Below are 24,203 nucleotides of genomic sequence, written 5' to 3'. Positions count from 1 at the left end.
TTTGCCTTTTTATTAAAAGGGGTTTTAAAGGAACCTGCTGAGGGAGGAAAGCCGGCTAATAATATGTTTGATTGTTGCGGCTTCTTCAGGTTGGTCAGGCATCACAGGGTGCGCGGGTGGATGCCACTGATGCTGGGAGCACAGTCCAAGAAGTCCTCCATGCCTTGGATGATGTTTTGCGCATGATGGGTAAGAAGCAGTTCTATTTCCTGTTAAGTCTGGAAACATTATTCCAGCACAGAATTGTAGAGTTGGAAGAAATAAGCAGGAACCAGTTAGAATAGGTGAGAGCAAATGTTTGTTGGTGCAGCTGAATATTGTTATAACTTTAGGTTTGTAAAATCAAATAAAAATTATTATTTTAAAAAAAAGACCATTAAGGACAGACTTGTTCACTTTTGGAGGCCATTTTGGTTCTAGTGAGAAGGGATCAAAAAGAAATAAAGGTGGCATTCATATGCTATGTCACACTTTCTTCAGTATCTCTGCTGAAGTTCTGATGATACACAAAAATAATCAATTTATTGGTGAAAGGTAGTTGACTAAAAAATATTTACTCTATTGATAGCTTAATCATATGAGATTGATTGATTGAAATATATAGTATAGTGGTACCTTGGTTCTCAAACGGCTTAGTTGTCAAACAAATCGGCTCCCGAACGCCACAAACCCCGAAGTGAGTGTTCCGGTTTGTGGACCTTTTTCAGAAGCTGAACAGCCAATGCTGCTTCCGCTTGAGTGCAGGAAACTCCCGCAACCAATCAGAAGCCTTGGTTTTCAAATGGTTTCGGGAGTCGGACGGACTTGCCAGAACAGATTAAGTTTGAGAACCGAGGTACCACTGTACTTAAGGATTAGCTGGGCACTGACAGCCTATATTGAGGCACCACATGCAACTCTCCCACAATGAAAATCCCTGTAGGGTCGGATCCTGCACAGATGCCTCCTCTGTTGCAGAGAGAAATCTAGAGGCCGCTACATAGGATGAAGAAGTCTAAAACACAACTGGACAAAATATTATGGGTTCAAATAAAGACACAAAATTTAACTGATAGCTTTTTATTCCCTTTGTATGATGAAACCATGGGATCTGTGAACTACACATCATGAGAGAGTCCCTAACCCAGTGGTGGTCTTGAAACACTAATGAGAGGCCAGGCTGTATGTCGGGAGAACAGGCAAGCAGGAGACTGGAGTGCTGAATCCCTGTTGATCCTCTACCCTCTCCACATTCACATTATCTTGGCAAATGTGGGGTGGCAAACATATGTTTGCTGTGGGAACATATTTCTGTGCCCTAGGAGTGGCCTTATATTTTTCCACATACCAGCTGCTCTTCAATATGTGCAGCATTTTGCGGTGTGTCAAAGCATATTGTGGTTTTAATTTGTTACCAATGTTAGGACTTCAGATCCAAGATCTTTTCATTTCTAACACATTACATGCACCAGGACCAGTTCATGAAGCTGCAGGACTGAATACTGTTGTGTGATAAATTGCACTCTTTTGAGGCTGCTGGTTCATGCAAAGTTCTTAATCAGACCTAGCTTATTTCACTTATAAGAATCACACCCATGATCACACACCTGTGACATAGCAGTTAATACAGTCCCCTCAGGTTAAGTATGAATTTGCATGGGAGGAGTTATGCATACCTGTCCTGTCTGACACCCAGGTATCACACACAGAGCCTTTTGAAAGGCTTTGTATGCAGAGCTCAATGTCTGCAGGCCCAATATGCATGGCAGGGGGAACTGCCATGTAACATTGTCAGTGCGTGCACCGGATTCTGCGCACGTGTGCCAAATTAAGATATCTCATCCAGGCTGTGGATGTAAAGTGGGGCAAGCACATGTAGTAGATGGAGTCATAACGTTCTCAAATTGCTTGGACAGGGGAAATCCAGTTACCTAGGGGGAAAATGCAGGTGCTTCTGGAGAAGTTGCTTAGCATCATTTAGCTTGTATATTTCTGTTGCCAGCAAGTGAGGAGCAGAGTGGAATGCAAATGTCACTAAATAAATCAGATTGTATCAAGTTTTTTAAACAACATTAGTCATCACAAATTGCAGTCTGTTAGAAATTTTATGAGCATAAAATTACTGAATTAAACAACACAGGGTAGCTCATGGACTAGATTTATAAATAGCTTGGGTGACTGATAGGGAAATTCCTATCATAAATTTTACCACTCATACTACGCGATTGCCATCACAATAAATTTAAGCCTTTTGCAGAAGCTTTGATTGGATTTTCTTGGCTGCAACTGCAGAGAGACAGTATGGGTTATGAATTTCTTGCAATTTGATGACATTGTTTGTTGTCTATGGTTGCATATTTATTTACTACAAGAAGACTGTTTTTGTTGATTAAACAAATAACGGTCTACATTTCAAAATCTATCCACAAATGCAAAATCACAGATTGCTTAGTATCGTTAAAAATGTCCCACATACAGTGGAGAACATTGTTTGGAAACTTACCTTAATGAAAGCCTTTCTAAGATCTTCTAATTTAGGGTCAGTTTTCAGCAAGGGGTAGCAGAGAATCCAGGGTTATTGACCACCTTCTGAATCACGATGTGCACCTATTAAATAAAGCTGATGATCTTCTTCTAGAATCTGGGATCCATAAGTGAATAAATAACATTACAATGGCAGTTTTATCAATGGACAATAGGCTTAATTACTGTAAATGATTGTGTCAAACTGGGATTTGTGAATGAAGCTGGAATTAAGTGAATGCTTCTCTGATCCCTAAATTGGCTACTTCCCGGTCATTCTCTGGAAACTTACACAGCATCTCTGCACTACCTGTTGGTTCGATCACCTCCCTTCAGAGGAAACTGTCTATTGCATCCCTCCAGGAATCATTGCTCTGGATGTGCCTTCTTCCAACCAGGGGTCATACTCTGAACAGTTTCTCACACAGAGTCCTCTGAAGGTGTAGGAGGTACCTGCTGCCTTCAGCCTCTAAAGTCAGTATTTTGAAAGTAGAGTGAACCTGCCTCTAAATTTAATTCAGACAAAAGTGGGCTTTGGCTATCAGAGGTTTAGGCAACACTATTAAAAAGTCTTGGGTTTGTGGATTATGGGACAGCTCCTTCAACAACCAACTAGATTGAGGGATGCTTGCTCAGAAGGTTTTGCTATTGAGTTCTCCTTTTATTTTACCTCCTCATATAGACCAACCTGAGTTTGTGGATGAGCAAGGTGTGATCATGCTTGAAACGAACCTAAGTAAAGTCAGAACAAGAAACAACCAGTTGAAAGAACTGATGGCGCAACTGGAGGAAACAGCCAGGCGCCAGAAACTTCGGATTCAGACACTGGAATGGAGTATTACTGAGATCCTTGATGATATCAAGAACCTGGAGGAAATCCGTGATAGTCTTCCCCCAAGTTGCTACAACATACCACCCATTGAGAAACCCTGAAGCCTTTGGAAGCTGGGACAGAAGACTTCCGTGTACTCTGCCAGATCTCGGATACACAAAGCATCAGAGTTAGGCAAACGGTTTTGAGTGCTTCAAAAGATCCAAGCCTCTCAGGACTCAAAAAGCCACATGTGACTGCTAAATAGATCTTTTTCAAGTTCCGTTCATCAGGCTGGAAGAGCAGGTGCATCATTCTGGTTTATGTTGCAGCTGTTCCACTTTGGTGCATCAAGCATGGAGACATAAAGTTTATCCTAGTTGTCCCACTCCTGGGAAGCAAGAGGGAAACCTGCAGGCTGCACGACAAAGCAGCTGAATTTAAAGAAACCGGTGTGCCGAGAGACATGATTATTGCTGAATATATTAGGAGAAGGTATGTGCCCTGGGTTAGTATGTGGCTGCAGTTCAAAGCTCGGAGCCAGCAGCTGAATCTGAACTCCCAACTACGTCTCCGCCATCCTAGCCTTCCTTTCTCCCAGCCTGATCTAATGTAATAAGATGGAAGTTAAAGCCAGCTAAATTAACTTATGCTACATTAAAACCTTTTTATTACCATGAATTACTCTTAACTCTCACTCTCCCACTTAGAATCTCGCAGGCTGCTTTTCCTTCTGAAAATCTTTCTTAGCATCTAATGTTTCTTAACCTCAAGGATGGGATAAGTTTGGGCCACTGAAAGCTTGCATAGGCCTAAAACTGGTTCAGTAGCATTGCCTCACCACAGGAATTCTGGAAATCAGTGATATCAAACAGCATATTCTCAATACTCTAATCAAACTACAGTTCCCAGAGTCCCTCAGAGTGTGGGGGGGGGCAGGGGAAGCCCTGAGAGTTACTTGTAGAAAATAAATATAGGCTTGTAGAAGCCTGTGGCAGCAATGGTGATTTAATATGTTTTTGCTTCATTTCTCCTCCCTTTTTTACAATGAAAATGGGGGTGTCTCTGGTAGATTATTTACAACAAGCTCAAGAGTGTTTTGTTAACCTCATGTGGCTACATAGTGAGAACCACCTACCTGGCCTTAGGCTATAGCTTGGTAAAGGTGCCTAGCAGTGCAAGCCTATATATACTCATAAGAAAGTCCCACTGAATGCAATAGAACTTACCCCCAGGTAACTGGGTCTAGGATGGCAGCCTAAGCTTCTCGTTTTGAATCACCATCTCAGTGAAAGGAGGGAGAGACTTTCTTGTGGGAGACAGACAAAATCCCTCTGAATAATTCTGTTGATTTCCATTTTATAACTCTGTTTTAAGTTATCGTTCAAGGCTGTAGTTGGAAAAAGAAACATGAACTATGCCCTTGCTTCAAACAGTACTTCATACACGTGTATAATGGTGCTAAATATCAAGTATTCTGTTGTGGTTGAGTGAAAAGGGCAAAATAAATAATGAATCCCCATGGTTTGAGAAGGCTGCTTATTTCCTTAATTGTGTTTCTCATTCTGGAAACTTCTCCCCCCCCCCCCCCCGTACAGTGTGAACATTTTAGTGGAGGCGAAATTGTCTTTAATTTTGGATAAAGGTAGTTGCAGCATGCCCCAGCGACTGAGGGATCCTGGTCAATGCCTTGATTCTGTGATCATCCCTCAACCATTCTACCACTGCTACCTAGTGATTAGTCCTGGCATCAGCCTGGCCAGCTTCTTTGCTCAGTCCACAAAACAGATGAAAGACAGGACCTTGTAGTTGCCAGACAACCATGATTCACTTTCAGTCCAGAAGAGGTCGAAGCTTCTCTTCTTGTTTTCCACACACCAAGGCCCTGCTCTGGCAACTGCTCTCCCACCAGAGTTTGAAATCAGCTTCTGGTGCTACATGGGAGAGTTCTTGTGCTACAGAAATAAAAGTACAATAAAAACCCAGATGCACATGGAAATCTTACTGGATACTTCTCTGGATTAGGACTAATCTGCCTTTCCCTGTTCACCAGACCTTTCACATGGGATTCTGTGCTGCGAATAAGCCTGTTTGTCACCTGGAGAGGCAGCAGCAGATGGTGTCAGCATGCTACTTTAACAACATATAACCAGCCATCTATCAACCTTTGCTACAATAAATGAAGCAAGAACGGCAGAATTCTATTTTAATATAATTGCTAAGTGAAAATAAAATAAGGTTGTTAAACTGTGCTTGTTTCCAGCAAACTGTTCTCTAAATTCCCATTAACTAGTTGCTATGCTGAAAACCACAGAAATTTACCTAGTAAACAGAAACAGTAGTGAAGGTCAACACAAATTTCATTAGTGTAATTTTCTTTTTATTACATCCTTTTAAACATTTTGTTTTGTTTTTGGCCATGACCATTTTAGCAACAATGACCTAACTCTAGCATATTCAAATCTTTTTTTTTTCCTTTTAAAACTTTTTTTTAAAACAAAGCAAATTTTACGGTTTAAAATTGCAAGTAATGTAAAACAGTCACCTTCCCTCCCTCTCCCCCCCATCCCCACCCTGCAATGAAAACCCACTCCTTTGATGTGTGGGTCAAAGCCTGACACTTTTGCCAACTCTTTCCAAACCAATCCCATCAGCATCATCCAGATTTATGCTATGCCCTGCTCTCTCTCCCCCTCCCCCCAACCATAAGCATAACTGAGCACATGAAGGCAAAGATAAGACAAATAAGACATTATATACATCATCTGAACCACAATGCTATGTTCCTAAGGCATGCTGTCCTAAACTGGATGAAACAGGAAAGTGGCCTGAATAACCCATCTTTTGTTCCAGAGTATGGAGAATTCATCCCTCTATTTTCTTTGCTAACCTCATTTTTTTAATCCTCCCCACAAAAGTGTCCTTCAAAACTTTTTGGAAGGCCACAATTTCTGCCTTTCACTCTCTCACACACAGAGACATGTACAGACTGTCAGATACATTCTTGGTTTTGCACTCTGCAGCTTAGCATTGAGATGTATTGTGGGTTCCAGCAAGAGGTTGTGGCTGCTCTTAAAACGGAGGCATGTGAAAGAGAGAGTGCTTTGGAAATAGTAGTTGGTAACGCGGAACAGGACAGCAGTAGCTACTTATCTAGAGTCATGTAGGATTTCTAAGCCTTCTGTGAGTAGAAAAATTCTCATCAAAGAGACGGTCTCTTCTGTACATCTGCCTGTGACAGCAGTGAGTGTCTAAGGGGTAGTGAATGCTTTGGGGTGTGGTCCTCTAATGCCAGGTTGCGACACAAATCTCATCCCTGTGTGCCACTATCCTCTCTGGTTGCCATACACTTGTAGGGGTAGCAGCTGCCTAAGAATGTGCAACAGAAAATGAGGGAGGTATTTAGGGTGGAATCCCCAGGCCCCATTCACTCACATTTTATGAGTCCACATGACATCTTCCATTTATACCCCTTCTTTGTTTTCTCAGTGTTTCCTTCATCTTTTTTCCTAATACCAGAAAGTTTTATCTTCTTGAAAAGGGTTGTGCAAGCCTCACATACATGGATGCCCTCAGCACTATTCTTATCCTCTTTTTAAAAAAATGATATGTGGTTTTGATGCGGGCAGTGACATTTTGAGCAAACAAGTTTATCATTCATGATAATCTTTGTGGTGGGCACCATTTTATAAATCAGACAGTATTTTTCATCAATATTTAAAATAACACTAAAATGCTTTTCTGGATATATAATATTAAAATAGTAGCAAAATACTGCTTAAATAAAAAAAAATGTTTTAGTACTCTAACAATAAATTACTAAAGGAAAAGAAGACAGAAACCTTTCCACTCATCACCACAAGGAGTTTTCCCCCTGATTCAACACTTTCAATACAAAGGAAACATTAAATACTTGGTTGTTTGACATTTTGTTAGTAATAATGGACAATCACACTCAGATGAGTAAGTGCTTAGTACTAAATAAATGACTCTTTGTTTAAAACAACAACAACTGGATTTCCCCCCTCTCAAATAACTGCACAGGTTATTTGGACCTTCTTCCTCATCCAGAGCAGCAGAACAAACAAAAGAAAAGCGAAATATCCCCAATAGTGTGGAAAGACAATTACAATTCTGGTTGAAGTTTGCATTAGCACTCAAGGACACCAACGTGGAAGCAGCCAGAGATTCTAAATACTGATTTTTCCAGAGACACACCCTGTATTCAGTGCAGATGGTCACCTCTAAGTCCAGTGAGAAACATGAGGCCAAGCAAGAGCTCAGAATGAAGTATGCATTGCTTTCACTCCAGCCAAGAATAGATGATCTACGCTTGTAGAAATCTCACATGGAACAGCCTTGCTGAGGCTAAACCACTCTAGAGTCGCTGATGGAGGATCACACGGGCGAATACTTCCCCAGATCAAGCAAATACACACAACCCCTCAGGCATTTGACACATTTCTCTACCCTCTGTTTAGTGGGGCCAAGTGAGGAAATGCAACTCATGGTTTTGTTGTGACACATTATTTCTGAAGAACCATATTGGATTTCTTCCTGACAGACATTCACTGATTCCTCTCACTAGCTATAACACAATCACAACTGGCTACCTGTTTTGAGAACTAAATCGAGTGCAGATGCTGGTATTTCCTTGAGGTTTCGGGGAGGGCACTGCCTGAGTGAGGGGGAGAATACCTCTTCCTGAGTGTGGAACTAACTGCAGTTGCCCCACAAGGCTGAAAGAGGCAGGCATGTTGACAGAGGGAAACAGCTGCAAATGAACGAGCCTGAACTAATCACGCTAGCAAGGGTGCAGTGAACACCACAAGTGCTGAAAAGCCAAATGAGTTTCTGCAGAAAATTAAACACTTTAAACCAAGAGGACACAGCCAATCTGGGACAAATTATTGAAGGCATTCCATGAACAAGCAAGTTGGGTTACTGACTTGCAGCATCCCAGGCAGGTGTGCTCTGTGTCGCTACTCTACTCTAGGGAGTGCTATTTTTTAAGAAGGGATTAAAGCACAACAGGAAACCCATTTAAATCCCCTGCCCTTAGAAACAAGCATCTATTTACAAAGGAAAATTCTGCCTCCCTGCCATTCTTTCATCCTTTCCCCAGCAATTCCCCTCCTTCAGATAACACAATCCAGAATTTGGGCAGTTTCTTTTCTTTTTCTTTCTTTTTCAAGCTAAATCTTCCATGCTTGACCTAAAAAGTCTGGGCTTTGTACCAAGTGGGTCAGAATCTCCTTCTGCCAACCACATTCTAATTTGAATGGATCACAGCAATTTTTTAGAAAGCCAAAAATAGAGGGAGAGGGGAAAAAACCCCTGCATTAAAAATAAAAAGGCCCACTGAAATTTATTTAGCTGATGTATTATGAAAATACCTTCCTGGCTTCCAAGGTGTGCTAGAAAGGTATGCAATGTTCCATCCCCTAATAATGCATGCTGGGAAGGTAGACACCAAAGCTGTCCCCCTGAGGCACGTGGCATCTGACCCTCTCTTCCATTTTCTCTCCTAACTAGAAGGGGGAAGATTACTGGATGGAGTGTGCACTCGGTTGGTTGTTGTATGCAGCACTTCCCGGCATTTGGTAGTGGTGGTGGGACATCAGAGTGAAACAGGCAGATGCACACAAGAGGCAATGAGAAAGAAATGAGAGAGTGAGAAAGAGAGAATTGTGATGAACAGCCGTAGGAGAGTGGAGTAATAGGGCTGCCATGGTGCAACTCCGAGGCAGCGTTAGCCAGAGGCATTCAGGTACAGCTGACTCTTGAGGATGTAATCAATGACTGGCTGACACAAGTAATCCACCACATGACCATCACCATGCTGAAGAGCCAGTCTGTGGGAGAAACAGAAGCAGAGGGAGGCCGTCAGTTCAGAAGATGGACAGCTGCACAGGCTAACCTGCCTATTTGGTTGGATGGAGCATGGTTCCTGAGGCTGGGGGCTTGCAGACTTTGCTGGTGGGACCACTAATGTGGGGAATGGGACTGGAGGATTGGTAGGTAGGAGAGAAAGCAGATCTGTCCCCTTATCTCAGCCACCCTGCTTATGATATCCAAGATGTCTCTTGAACTAACCCCAGACATATGTCTTCCACTGAACAGAAAAGGAAAGGAAAGGGGAGTTTTCAAGGCTCATTTTCTTTTCTTTACACAAATAAGAGCTGGTCTATACAAACAGCAGTTCCAAGGTTAAACTGCATTCGAACACGCAGCCCAACACTATGCAATCTTAAGTCTCAGAACAGTTTACAAAACAGTCTGCTAAGATTTCTTTGAGACTCATGGAAATAAACAAGGAAAATTCAGATTATATTCTACTACTAGAGTTCTGACAAATTATTTCATTTGCCCATGCCATTGAAAGGGCTGTAGAATTCTGCAAAAATTACCATGCTGGATTTCTCAACAGAACTTTCAATTCTGTAATCTGCTAATTGGTTTGGCTGCATATTCTAGGGCAGTTAAGACTGCAAACTGAAGAGCGTGACTTTTCTCTTCATGGCTCCACAGCCTCTCCTACCTCTTCACCCCTCTCCAGCTTTGCCTGCTGGAGCAAACAGAGCTCCTGTGGGTTTGCAGCAAGCTAGAGAAGAGGTGAGGATAGGATTGTAAGAAGAGCAAAGTGAAGAAGGTGAAAAAATCTCAGGTTAAATCTCAGGGTCATGTAAGCCTGGTCAAACTGGTCTGTCATGATTTGCTCTGAATCTGTGTGAAGCTTCATACATCATTGCAGCTAACAAAATATGGGACATGCAGGTCATGTCTTGATCACATGTCAGCAAGTCAGAATTTGAGCTAAACTAAGAGAGAGTTGTCATTATCTGGGTGAAATCTTAAAATGAAGTCCTATATACCTGAGGTAAAGTTCAAGACTACAGTGTGGGATAGGGAGTATTCAAGTTGTATGGTGAAGTGTGTAAAAGAAATAAGTTAAAGATTGTTACTTTGTTCCATATCTTTACTCTTTTCATCCAGAGGCTTACAAATACATTCTATAGCATATAGCATATATCTAAAGAAATAATGCAAGAGTACGATGAGGTCACTAATGTGAGAGACAACAATCCAGCACAACTGGCTCCAGATCTGTCCATTGCTTTGAAGAACTCTCTGGACATCAGATGGAAAGATGGTTTTCCACTGGTGTTCCACTGTGAAAGCTTTGACTTGGACTGACTGGAAAAGGTCCAAGACTCACTTCCATCTGAAGATTACAAGATTGGTCATCCCCTTTTAAGGAAAGTATAAAGCTCAGGCGCAGAAAGCCATTGTTGACTGATAATTATGTCTCCTGTTGTAGTTGAAGTCTTGCGGCGCTATGGTCTAAACCACTGAGCCTCTTGGACATGCTGATCAGAAGGTCGGCGGTTTGAATTCCCACTACAGGGTGAGCTCCCATTGCTCTATCCCAGCTCCTGCCAGCCTAGCAGTTCAAAAGAATACCAGTGCGAGTAAATGAATAGGAGCCACTGTGGGAAGGTAAACAGCGTTTCCATGCGCTCTGGCTTCCGTCACAGTGTCCAATTGCACCAGAAGCGGTTTAGTCATGACTTGGAATGCTGTCTGTGGACAAATGCTGGCTCCCTCCGCCTGAAAGCGAGACGAACATTGCAACCCTAGAGTCGCCTTTGACTGGACTTAACCATGGGTCCTTTACCTTTTTCACCTTAGAAGTCTTGCAGGCATTTGTTTTGAATTGTGTGGTAGTCTTGGATCATTTGTATTGCCCTTGTAATTAATATAATTGAGTTATATCTTTATCTCATGTGGTCTAGATTCTATTTTCTGATTACCTTAACTACATAACCCTGGTAAACCTTCGCACTGACCTCTCTCTGTGTGTGTAATATGGATTGTCATGTTAGCAACTGACAGCAGCCGAGAAAGAGGAGGAATGGGCTGCTCAGGAACATTAACGGTCAACGGGGTACTTTACATCAAAGACTGCAGTCCCTGTTGAGGAATGGAGGAGGTGAGGAAGAGGGAAAACCAATCCTTTGCCACCATTTTCTGAACTGCTAGTAAACATTGTTGGCTCTGCAATCAAACACCTGCAGAAATATTTGTTGGCAGAAACCAAAAAACTCCCAACAGTCTGACCAACATTTTTGCCCTTCCCCCACCCACAGTCCCTTTCTTGACGCACCTGCTCTTAGTTGAACTGACAATGGCCATGGGGTGGTTCACATCATCTTTCACAACCAGGATATTGTTCTGTGGAGGAACCATAGAAAGAACATTGACAGGAGCCCTTTCCAACAAGATGATCAGGTGATGCTCTGCCCTAAAATGTTCATCTCTGTCTGAGGTGAGCACGAAGGCAAGACCTTTTCCATTTTGGCATCCTCACAGTAGAAATTATTTTAAATAAAGACAATTTTAATTAAGAAGCAAATTGTGCTGAGGCAGGTGACAAAAGTTAAACAGTATCCTTAGCAAATTCACTTTAGTTCTTCTTGCTGGGCTAACTCAGGACAGGCAATTCTCACACTTGATTGTTAAAAGTAGAGGGTGCTTCCAGGAATTGGCATAGCTGAAGGGAGCTCACACGCTTAATCAGACTCAAGAGATGTCCCAGATGAGACAGAAAGGCAAGCAGGCTTCAGTCAATGAAGGCAAGTAAAAAATGAACACTCCAGGAGAAGTATTATGTACTCCTTGATAAACATTGATTTATCAATGCATTTTTGCAAAAGGACTTACTTTGTACTTCCGGAGTATTGAGGAGTGGTTCATGATCCGGTCTGTGTCAGTTCCATCTCGTGGCACAACAACAATGCCAAAGTCCCCAACTATCACCTCCATCTGTTGTGACGCAAAAGGAACATGCATTACAACTGTGGAGTGAGTGTGGGGTGGGGAATCATGTTTATATTCCTGAAAACTTGGATAATCTCTTGGGTTCCTGATTTGCAGCTAGAGACAGGCACCATCTCTATTGCATTTTCAGCACTTGTGGAAGACTTCCCTCTTTCAACAAGCCTTCTAATTTGTTTATTATTATTATTATTATTATTATTATTATTATTATTATTATTATTATTACTATTATTATTATTATTACTCCTCCAGTCAGTATCTGTACTGGATTTGAAATTGCTTTTATATCTGCAACTGTTTTAAATGTGTTTTTATTGTATTTTGAAATCACTTTGGGATGCTTCATAGGAAGTGATTCATAAATGAAATTAATCAGCATAACCTCCACCCATCCCTTGCCAGGGGCGTGTGAGACGTCAGTGTGAAAAATCCTGGCTTTTATATACCAAAGGCAGCACTCAGAAGAGAAAGCACTGGTGTTACACTACTCAACAACAGGCACTGTTACAGCATGCTGAGCATGTGTGAAATTACAGGCACCCATGGGTGACTGGCAATATGTACAGTGGGTGCAGTGCTTTTTTTTAGGGGGGGTGCAGGGGTACGCATACCCCTAAACATTTTGTGAATCTAAGTGTGGCCTCATTGAGGGGCTGTATTTCAATATGAGTAGGAAAATGAAAGTACTCCTAAACATTTTTTTTTTTAGAAAAAAAGCCCTGAGTGGGTGCAGCCCAAATTCAGGTTCTGCTTTCTCCAGTCACAGGCTGGATCAGGAAAGGCGGAAAGAGGAAGGAGTGGCTTTGATTGGCACATTAATGGTGGGAACCCTGGTCTGTAATCTGCTTCCAAAAAATACAGCAGCAAGGCAAGTGAGCAGAATTTCCTTAAGGAAACTGAGTTTTTCTCAAAAAGAGGGACTCTATCACTCTAACAGGCTTATCCCTGAGCCTTAATCTTGCTTCCTGTCTTCAGACACTCCTCTCAGAGAAACCGGGCCTACTTTGCCTCCGGGGTTTTATCCTTGCTCTCTTTGTCTTCCAGTCCTGGGAAATCTCTGTCCTCCACGGTTACAAGCCTCCGACTTCCTAGGCTTCCTAGCACAGCAGGCTGTGAATACATGTGCGAAAGGGAGAGGGAAACCTAAGAAGACAAAAAGCATCTCTCTGTCTGTCCATCTCGTGGGGCGTTTGCATGCAAAGGGAAGGGGCGAAAATTGGGGGCTCAGTCAGGATAGGAAAGGAAAAGGGGGGTTGCCAATGATGAAAACCCCCATTCCCTTGTAAAAAAGAAATGTGCAGGGGACAGCCCCCTCCCCCCTCCCCAGCCCAAAGCGTTCTGCTCCAGCTGCCTGCTCAGTGCCCTCACGCCACTCCAGGCTGTTATCTCACTGGGAATCAAGATGGGAAGGGACTGGACTTAGCCTGGAATGCATCCATCCTCTGGGCCCAACGTCCTCTACTGCCCCCACAACCTTGGGAAGCAGCCTTGCTCTTTGCTTATCCAAAGAAGTGTAATGAAAGGCGAAATAACTTAAAGGGAAGTCTCTCTCTCTCTCTCTCTCTAGCTTTGAAGTTGGCACACTAACTATGGTCTCCTGTGACTTTTCACAGATCCTCTCTTGTTCTTATTATTTGTCCTTCCAAGCAGCATCTGATTTTAGGTGTCAAAATTGTTTGGGGTGTTGGGGGAGGGGTAGTACCTGTGGTGGAGGACACATCGTGCTCCTTCTGGGGTTGTTTGTTCACCCTGCACTCAGCTCTCACCTGTGTGGCTCCTAGAAGCTGTCAGCATGCAACTGGGGACACAGCTGAGGGTAGACCAGGGGTCTCAAACCCTCGGTGTGTTAGCAGCTTCCCCAGCATGTGAAGACAGGCTGCGGCAGATTAAGCAAGCGGCAGTCAAGAAGGTGGTTTCTGCAGCGAGGGGCAGGTGGGGTTGACAGGCTTGTGCGCCTCCTTCTGGCAACTCCTGTCAGCCAAACTGGTGCCAAACGTCTTCCTCCGCTTTCCTTTGGCCACATCAGCAAGGCCGAGAGACCACCACACACACTGCCCAAGCTCCACCCCAGGCAGGTCACTCGGGTGCCGCTAATGCAGCAGGTGGACTTCACCTCTGGAGGCGCACAAATGGATGCCAACAACATTGCTGTTGCCAGTGAGAGGGGCTTACAGATGTCACGACTGATGCCCCTAACAATCCTCCCTCCATACTCCCTTTTTATTGTGTATTTATGCTCATGATGCTATTTGGGTGGTCACAGGAGACCCCACTTTTGTGCCTGCAAAAGTTTTGGGGCTCTCACACAGCTTGATTATTGCAATATTATTATTATTATTATTATTATTATTATTATTATTATTATTATTATTATTATAGAATTTATATACCACCTGTCAGGGGTTCAGGAGCAGAGGCGAGGGCAAGGGAGGAAACAGAGAGCGAGGGGGAGGAGGCAGAAGAAAGGATGAGTGATGACGACGACCCGAGATCTCCGAGTCTTTCCAGTGAATCAGAAGATTCACAAAAAGGAGCACCAGTGGCCAGGGCAAGGGGGGAGACTAGGGGGACACCCCAGGAAGAAAGAGCCAGAGGGGACTCAGAGGGGAGCAGTTGGAGATCGGGACCAACGTCACTGCCAGAGAGTAGGAAAGAGGAAGAGCGCCAGGGAGCAAGCGCTGGCAGCTCGCAACAGGAGGGAGGGCACGAGTCAGGAGTGGCCACACCTTCATCGGGGAGCGAAGTGACGGTTAGACGGAAAGTGGAAGGTTGGGCGCGCGCGCCAAGTTCAAATGCACAGGAAGGTGGCGCAGTAGGCAGCCCGGAAAGGGAGCCAGGTCCTAAAGCCCGGCGCAAGGAGACAGGAGAGTCAGGGGGGTCAGCGTCAGAAGAATCCCGGAAGGAAGAGACCCAGGGGGGCAGAGGGACCCAGAGGAGAACTGTCAGGCGGAAAAGGTGGAGCAGGGCTAGGATATTAAGTTGGTGCGCAAGGGGCGGAGACTCAGACGGAGCTTCGCCGATCTAAGCATAAGACGTAGGGTTGCACGCAGCAGCTCGAGAATGGAGACTGTAACTCAATAAAGACTTTTATTTAACGATCGCTGGCTAGCGTGATCCTCTGTGAGCTAGGATCTGGAAGTAACCCTGACACCACCCTATACCCGAGGGTCTCAGGGCGGTTCACAAAATAAAATCAAGATATAAAACCACAAAATACCTAATAAAAATAAAACAACAACCCAATAGCCCCCCCAAAAAAACATTTTTTATTAGTGCATAGCTTGTAACGTATTGTTGAAATCCTGTAACTTTAGAATACCACATACAATCTGGTTTATTTTTGTTCTGCCTTTGTTGCAGGGTGGTCCCTTCAGATAGTAATAATGTGGAAGCACTGGGGAAGCATTGCAGAACAAACTAAAACAGAATAAATTCACCATTATTGTGCCAGGAACATGTGGCAGAATACCCTCATGATAAAGCGCCAGGCTGGAGGGGCCCTGAATGTGGATCTCAGAGGTATTCCGGGCTGCTTTCAGACTGGCAGGGGTTGAGTCTAACCCACCCCTGTGAAGCACGAGGGATCTGCTGCTGCTATTATTAAGCTTGCAGCAACAGGCTGACTTCAGTTTTTAAATAATCCTTATTTCTTGCAGTGTCATGGAAACATTTCTAGCCATATTAGGGCCTGTAAGGCTCTCTTGGGCCACAGGCTAAATTTAGGGCTAAAATTATGTGAACATCTCTTTTTTAATGCAGCAGTTTGGGATGGAGCCTTCAAAATCACCCACATGTACACTCTTGTGATCAACAGCCTTGCTGAGTGGCAGAACCACCTGGTCTCACACTGTGAAGGAGGCATGGAAAGATGAAGAGAGAAGAGTCCTCGGAATGGTGCATAAAGCAAAACTGATTATACTTAGACTGCAACCTTCTTGGGACTGGGACATCACATGCCCCCCCCATCTCACTCTGTGCCTTGCTTGGAGATAGTTCAGAATGAACAATAAATCTGAGTAAAGATGGCTTCCTGTGCTACAAGGCAGCAGGTGCTGTGTGCTTGCCATTTAATGAGATTCATGACCTTGCTGTGCATCTGCACAACTCCAGTGAGATTTGAAGCGGCACCCTGGTTTGTAAGACAAGCTGTCCAAGAGGAGTACCCCCCCTTGCATTCGTACCCCCCCCCCATTCAGCCCCTCTGCCTTTGTTGGAGCTAGCCGTGGAGATGCCATGCACACTGAGTGAAAGGTAGAAGCAAACATATGGTCTGTGATTTCCCACCGCCTAAGAAACTAAAAGCAAGAATCCTTGGTGAGAACATTATGATGAATGAATGTATGTGTGAAAATGGAGCGAGTGAATGATCAGGAGTCAGGCAGCGGGAAGAAAACCCCACAATAACAACAGAGTACAGCTTCACCCATGTTCCAGTAACAACTCACGTCAGCTTCATTCCATAGGCCTGGAATGCAGAAGGACTCCAGCAAGTCACTTCCACACAGCAGCAAGATTCGGAGCTCTGGAGAAAAAGGTACACAGATATTCAGATACACAGACTCAAAGGCCTGGAAAGGGAGAGAGAGGTGCCGAAGAAGGGAGCAAAAAAAGAGGCTTGGACACAAAGCTGTGGCTTGGATTCTGTTGTCAGAAGTGGGCCACTGCTTGCAAGTTAACTACTACTCATGCACACATGTAAAAATGTTTTGTATGAACACAGTGTTGCCATATGAACACAGTGTTGACCAATTTGTGAACTACTTCTGGAGTGATGGAGGGAGCAAGTGTTTGGTGAAGCCGGTTGGGCATATTGCCCACTTCAGGCAGGATGTGTTTTGCTTGGACAGAAATTACTTCCAGGTCCATTTATGGAACAAAAGAAGTATTCCTAGTGAAAGTTCGCCTCAGCTCAAGAGAGAAACATATTTCCTGAAACGTCCCCTACAGCTTCAAATTGATAAAAGATGCAAGAGGTCTTTTGTGTAGCATTCTATGCTGTTAAAAGCTGCAGTATCCATTTTGTATAATTGTATACTAAAATTATTTAAAACTAAAGGATAACTGTTTACAAAGTGCTTTGAGATCATGAGTTATTGAAACTACCATAGCCATTCTCTGAAAATAATGAAGAATCAAAATTAGTCACTACTTAACCAGGGACTCCTGTGGGAATGTCCTATAATGCAAGCCACATCCGATTTCGTTTTATTTTTGCACAAAGTATCTAGTACTTAATAATGAGTTTTCGCTTCTTTGACTAAATCAGCATGATTCTGATTATATCTGTTCCCAGGCCCTGAACTGCACGATCGTGGAAAAACAATCTGTGGAATTTAAAGCAAATGCAACCCTTGCTCTTCCAGGGCTTGATGAGAACGGAAATTTCTCCCTCTACATTGCCAATTTAGCCACCAGAGCAAAACAGTAAGACTTAAGACTCCTGTCACTCTGGGTCTTCCAAATTATATCTCTGTGGGATTTTCTATGGCAACCTGTAGCTATTAGGAATCAATGCCAAATTCTGTGAACAGTTCAAAACTCAAGAGCTATACCCATGAATGTTGTCAGTCATTTTAATGCAATTACCAGCATTCTCCAGTATTTGTTAAAAAAGTAGGGGGTGCACATTTATTTTCAGTCATTCATGAAATTAATCTGGGATTGTCAATGCACATTGTGCAGACCATCCTGTGCATATCAGCAGCAGGTGGCCAGACCAAGACATTTTGATGCCTGAGGGACAAGATTCCACCCCCAATTCTATAGACAGAATCTGACTGGACCAGCAGTTGAATCCGACTTCAACACTGACAACAGGACAGCCGTCTATCTTAGGGGACTCAGGGGGAAAGGTGGGTGGCTAGTACTGTTACTGCACCCTGTATCACCATAAACCATCTGAGGCAGCTGCCTCAGCCTTACTAATGGCAGGGTCGGCTTGCAGAATTACACCCACTTGTCTCTTGCGCTTGCTGTTCCTGTGCTGTCTAATCTGATGTGAATTCTCACACGCATTTGGCTGCTCCAAGGAGGCTCACCTGTTCCCTTGGTGACATATCCCTTGGCAAAAACATTCTGCTTCTCTCAGGCCTTTAGTTAATTAAACAATCTATGGCCTTTTAAACAGTGGGGGGGTATTGTTTTTGTTTGTTATTATGGTATGTATTTTTGTGTTTTTACATTGTAAACTGCCCTCTGATCTTCAGATGATGGGTGATATAGAAATTTAATAAATAAGAATAATAATTTTATCTAATGTATAAGATCAGCTGTGCGCAGTTAATTTGGTATTAAGAGCTTTTGCACAATTTGACTGAGTTGAAGAACATGCTGTTCAAGGAGGGGCCCTTTCTAATTCCCCCCCAATATAATGGGTGGAAATTAGAAAAGCCCACATTCAAGTGGGAACAGAAGAAATTTATCCCCCATTATTATTCTCAAATCACAAGCAGTTTGAGCCTTGAGTATCTCCATCACCTGGTTTGCCTGTGTGAAACCCTGCTGGGGAAGAGAGCACCCCCCTCCCCCCCAACTTGGAAATGGTACCCCTTTTAGCCCATGGATAATGTTTACTTACCAATCTCTTCATATCTCATCACTGTTCCCAAGTTTGCATTTTCATCTAGAGAAACACAAACAAAAGAAAAGAAAAAAATATGTGTCAGGGTGAAGATTTCACAGAAGACCAGCAAGAAGGGAGATTCTGTCCCTGAATTCAGAACACTGATTAGAATCACAGACCCCCAGAGCTCGAAGGGACCCCAGGGGTCATCTAGCCCAACCTCCTGCAAGGCAGGAATCTCAATGCAAGCAAGATTGTTTAGAACAACCTTAATTAAAGGAAGGTTGTTTAGAGTAACTATTCTGCTTTGTTTGAATGTTTCTGAAGCAAATAAAGGGAATTTCATCTATCTTGAGCAAAATTTCAACCAGTGTGTAGATGTTCAGCCAGATGCTCAAGCACCAGGACAGGTTGTAAGACTTCCAGGAAAGATCTCTAGTCTCAAATCAGGAATGTGCTGTGACAGGCACTGCCGTTACCACAAAAGGCTCTTGTGTGCAAACCCGCTCACTGCTATGTTGATGCGGGGGGGGGGGGGAGGATGAAGAACTGAGCTGGGTGAAATGAGAACCAGGCAAGAATAATATATTTCTCAATAACAGGTCACAACTGTAAGCAGTTGCGTTTCTGGAACATACCCACAAAGGTGAAACGCTCCATCGGTGGACGAACACAGCAAATCCTGCTCAGGCTTTCTCCCACCTTCCCCAAAAACTTTGCTGAAAAAGGCAAGGAGGGAAATCAGACATAAAGAGAGAGAGAGCTCAGCCGCTACTACAGGGCGGCAGCAGCCTTGTGATTCAAAAGGAAACAATATTTGCCTCAATTCAACGGCTTTATCACCTTTGGAAACAACCAGTTTTTTTGCACGTTTTCAAACCTTTGAAATCACTGTTTGTCTCTGAGGGTTTTAGCCAAACTTAGTTTTTTTTCATCGCCACATTTCTTTCCTTGCACTGCATCACAGAGTGAAAAATGCTTATTACATTTGAGTAAAAAAGAGCAGAATGAGATTTAAGCCTGAGTAGTAACTGCAGATATGCAATGTTGCTGCTTTGCCACCCAGTCCTCTCCTTGAAAGCAAGTTACACTGATTTAAGCAGAAGTTACTTCTACACAAATTCCACATTGGATTCCAGGCTGATGAACAAACTACATACTTCACATAAAAATATATAGAACTAAAACCTAGTAGGTGTTTTTCTTTTTTAAATGAAGAATGAAGAACAACCTTCATAAGCTGAGGAATGGCTGCATGTGTATATATGTAGCTGAAGAAAAGATCTATATTGAAAATAAAATAAAATAAAACAAAATACCTTTAATTGAGAATTGCCCTCTAGGCTTGAATTGTAGCGACAGCAGAAAATGACAGGCTAATGATGTGGTTTCGGCTACAGGATGAGCTGGCTGAGCAAAACAAATATCTAGCTCTTGAGGCAAAATGAGAAGCATAAACAATGGCAATTAACTTATGGATGGGAAATGCCCATTTACAAGAAGGGAATGTCAGACATGGATTGAGATATGGACAACTGTCCACGCATTGGTCATGTAGGGAGTATGCAGAAGACTGCCTGATCACAGGGCTCATGCCCAGAGGTGGGGTGATATATACAAAGTGCCTTAAAAGATCATGCATGCTATGAGATAGAATGCTATGACTGGATGTTTTGAATCTTTCTGTGGGTTTATGAAGTTATAATTGTTTGCTTTCTCATGTATTTGTATGGTTTGTGCTACTTGCATCCCACCTGAGCACGCAATAAATTGTTTTCTCCTCCAAGTGTGCCTCTTCTCTGGGAGCCCAGCCATTGAAAGGACATGTTTTCATGCCCCTTTCTCCACCAGTCCTTTTCCTGAACAAAATTGCTCTCAGAAATTCCTCTCCGAAGTTCTTGGGATCCCAGCTACAAGCCTGCATGGAGGATTGTGCATTTGGAACTCTGCAGGGTGGGAAGCAGCTGGGGAGCAGAAAAATGGCTGGTGGGAAATAGTTAAGCATCCCTCCAGCTTGTTGCTCATTTACTCAAAACCCCAATCTCCCATGCCTCCTGTTTCATTAAAAAAAATATGCTGGGACTTTTCTACATACATTTGCAAGCAATGTAGAGTCTTATCCTATGCATGTTTACTCATAGGTAAATCCCAAATTCAACAGGATTAACTTCTCAGTAAAGTGTGTGTAGCATTGTAGCCTTCGTTTATTTTGTATAGACATCATTTGAATTAATAATCTAATTTTAGACCCTGATTCAAAGCTGAATGCAACTAGTATTGAGCAACTGCAGGTGACCCAAGAGAGCTCGTCCACACTTTGCTTGTCCCGGGGCTAAAGAGCACAGATCCAAGAGCTTTCTAGGCATTAGTCTGAGCCGTTTCCCATTTGCCTTGCTGTTTCCCCCAGAAATTGGAGCACCTTTAGAGAACTTGGCTGCCTTCTGTTGGAACCTACCTGCAGTGGGCTTGTTCGAGAGGTTGCTGTTCTGATAGATAGGCTGTGGGGACTCGTTCTGAGGCTGCCCAATCACTGGGGTCAAGGAAGGTGTGTTCACGTTGGAGAGGATGCAACCAGTCACTCGCTAGAAGAAATGGAGAGTGTCAGTTGGTATTTATGCATTCATTGCTTATACGTCGGCAATCTTAGGGATGTCTATGTGACTGTACTCACCAAGTTATTTTCTCTGACCTGCAAAATATGCCAATGCTCTCCTGACAAGTCCCTGCCCATGACATTCATCCGCCCAACTCCACCCCCCTTGGCCACCCAGGCAGGGGTGGAGAAACAGCCTCATGTCTGGCTCAAAAGAATCTGAGTCGTTGAAAACATTTTCTTCAGTTTCAGGGCTCTTGCAAGTTGTTGGGAAAGAAAAATGTTCACAAGACTCTGACCTGACTAATAAAACCAGTGGAGACCTCTAGATCACCACTGACTTCAATAGGTAATCTTGTTGCATGCCTGAATCATAGAGTTGGAAGAGACCACAAGGGCCATCGAGTCCAACCCCCTGCCAAGCAGGAAACACCATCAGAGCACTCCTGACATATGGTTGTCAAGCCTCTGCTTAAAGACCTCCAAAGTAGGAGACTCCACCACACTCCTTGGCAGCAAAGTCCACTGTCCAACAGCTCTTACTGTCAGGAAGTTCTTCCTAATGTTTAGGTGGAATCTTCTTTCAGATGCTGAAAGCATCTGCTGGGGAGGTGGATAGCGGCAGCAAACAGTAGCTCATCAATCAAGATATTTGATTGATCTTTGTGGCGAGAGGGTCTTCAGCACTGGGTTGCTTTTTTGTTCTGCACAGTCTTTTTTGGAGCTGCAGGATTTCCAGCCTAAGATCATACCACTGGCAGCAGCAGCAGTGACCCATAATCTCAGGTTGCAAAAGGTAGCCCAGCCCAGGCTTGATGAAGAGAGACTGCCAAGGGGTGGAACTGTAAGCAGAAGTCAGGGTGGGAGATCTGCTGGAGGCGGCCTGTGCCTCCTCCAATTCTCCTTGCAGGGGTGCTTGCATATCCGAGCACCTCAACGCAGAACGCTCACTCCATCACTATCCAAATATCTCATGTGCCTGCAAAACCCTCCTATCCTTCATACAATGATAGAATCACAGAATTGTAGAGCTGGAAGGAGCCATGAAGGGCCATCTAGTCCAACCCCCTGAAATGCAGGAATCTCAACTAGAGCTCCCACCAAAATGTGCTTTTGGTCATTCCCCCCAGAGATGGATCAAAGTCCCGAGATTTTGACATCCTCTCCAAGGAAGGCGTGGTAAAGCACAATTAACATAGTTCTGGTATTCTTAAAAAAGAGCATTGAACAAAATGGATGTTGATTTGATACATCAAGGCATTTCTTAAGCAAGAGTCCACATTCAAGACCACTTAACACAGATTAGTTAAGCCTTCACTGCTGGGAGATCTCAAGTATGCAATCTGGCTTGTTAAATTTATGACCCATTGATGGGCCCTGAAGATTCTAGGGAAAAGGGAAAAGGGGGAAGGAAGGAGTATTGATCACTCATGACTGAAGTCAGCACACCTACTCTGTAAAAAAATAATAAATAAATCCTTAAACCAAATGATTTTTTTTTTTAAAAAAAGCATTCTGAAGTAAGCAGTCTTTCTTTTGGCCACCAGAGGGCACTCAATTCTTTCTTTCCTTCTTTTTGTAGTTGAAGAAACAGAAGATACAATGCATTGTGCATATAAAATGGTAGGTGAATCTACTGCTTTAGAAATGAATTGCCAACATCAGTGGTGTTGAAAAACCTGTCACACAATGTAAAAACTTCAGAGAGAAACAATATGCAAAGATCAGCATGGTGCCCGAGCATCAAGCAGAGTGAGCATGAATCACTCCTGCAGTGTGACCAAATCTCAGGACTAAACCACAGCTCTCCAAACAGAAGACTGATGCAACCATTAGGCAGAGTGAGGTGGTCATCTTAGGCAGCAGTGTTGGGGGGGTGAGGAGAGGTGCTGAAAGACAGAGCTATGTGCCCCAGGCACGGCCTCTCCTGTGCCCCCTAAGCTAGACTGTCGCTCACAGGCGTGGGGGGGGGGGTGCTGTCTCCTTGCCAGTAATGAAGTAAGATTCAACTGTAAGCCTGCCTGACTTCTGTATGTGGAATTGGGGGAGCAGCGGGCAGTTGGGCGGCAAAATGCCTTAGGTTGGCCCAGTCCACAGAGCATGTCCTTTGACATTAAGGAAGAGGAACCTGACACAGGGCCGGATTGAGGTTTGATGAGGCCCTCAGCTACTGAGAGCCAGTGTGGTGTAGTGGTTAAGAGCGGTAGTCTTGTAATCTGGGGAACCGGGTTCGAGTCTCCGCTCCTCCACATGCAGCTGCTGGGTGACCTTGGGCTAGTCACACTTCTGTGAAGTCTCTCAGCCCCACTCACCTCACAGAGTGCTTGTTGTGGGGGAGGAAGGGAAAGGAGAATGTTAGCCGCTTTGAGACTCCTTAAAGGGAGTGAAAGGCGGGATATCAAATCCAAACTCTTCTTCTTCTTCTTCTTCTTCATGGGGCCCTTGATATGTCCAGCTGTCCTTTGTCAACAATAAATTGTCGCTGTTTTTTTGTGTTGAATATATGCTATATGGTAACTGATGGACCTAATAGGTATCTCAACCCATTTGCACATAACAAAATATGTATTTTATCAAAGTAATTGTTGAACTAAAATACAATTAAGAAATAGTATATTAATAGTGAAATACAATTAAGAAGAAGTATATTAATAACATTACTTACATCATAGGAGCCTACACAACACAAAACACTGTTGCTTAATGTAGGTTTTATTTTATTTGTTTTTATCTTATATTTTGGAAATGTACATCCAGGTTTTTTCCTTTGAATTTTTTGGGGGTGTCCCCCAAGAGAGTGGGCCCTAAGCTATAGCTTGTTTAGCTTATACGTAAATCTGGCACTGATTAGACAAAGCTCTTCCATAAGGATTCATGGATGTTAATCGGCTGCA

The 24,203-nt window shown here is 43.5% G+C and overlaps 2 protein-coding genes across 6 annotated transcripts in view; one reads left to right on the top strand and one right to left on the bottom strand.

The window, feature by feature from the left end:
- Positions 1-4,835, top strand: part of LAMC2 (laminin subunit gamma 2) — a 50,406-nt gene extending 45,571 nt beyond the window's left edge. For both annotated transcript variants that reach the window (XM_082226649.1, XM_082226650.1), the window contains exons 22-23: positions 90-189; positions 3,185-4,835. In XM_082226649.1, coding sequence (XP_082082775.1) covers positions 90-189; positions 3,185-3,435 — 351 coding nt within the window. In that variant the 3' untranslated portion in view covers positions 3,436-4,835. The remainder of the gene's footprint in view (positions 1-89; positions 190-3,184) is intronic.
- Positions 4,836-6,679: 1,844 nt separating this feature from the next.
- The window catches only part of NMNAT2 (nicotinamide nucleotide adenylyltransferase 2), a 90,828-nt gene continuing 73,304 nt past the window's right edge, over positions 6,680-24,203 (bottom strand). For all 4 annotated transcript variants that reach the window (XM_082226682.1, XM_082226679.1, XM_082226681.1 and 1 more), the window contains 7 exons: positions 21,172-21,298; positions 19,355-19,435; positions 18,732-18,776; positions 16,600-16,676; positions 12,038-12,139; positions 11,481-11,548; positions 6,680-9,168 (listed from right to left, as the gene is read on the bottom strand). In XM_082226682.1, coding sequence (XP_082082808.1) covers positions 9,066-9,168; positions 11,481-11,548; positions 12,038-12,139; positions 16,600-16,676; positions 18,732-18,776; positions 19,355-19,435; positions 21,172-21,298 — 603 coding nt within the window. In that variant the 3' untranslated portion in view covers positions 6,680-9,065. The remainder of the gene's footprint in view (positions 9,169-11,480; positions 11,549-12,037; positions 12,140-16,599; positions 16,677-18,731; positions 18,777-19,354; positions 19,436-21,171; positions 21,299-24,203) is intronic.

Source organism: Podarcis vaucheri (assembly GCF_965113315.1).
Source record: "Podarcis vaucheri genome assembly, chromosome: 6".
In the NCBI taxonomy this organism is placed as follows: Eukaryota; Metazoa; Chordata; class Lepidosauria; order Squamata; family Lacertidae; genus Podarcis; species Podarcis vaucheri.
Note: the sequence above shows the minus strand (reverse complement) of the source record. Positions and strands in the feature narration are given on the sequence as shown.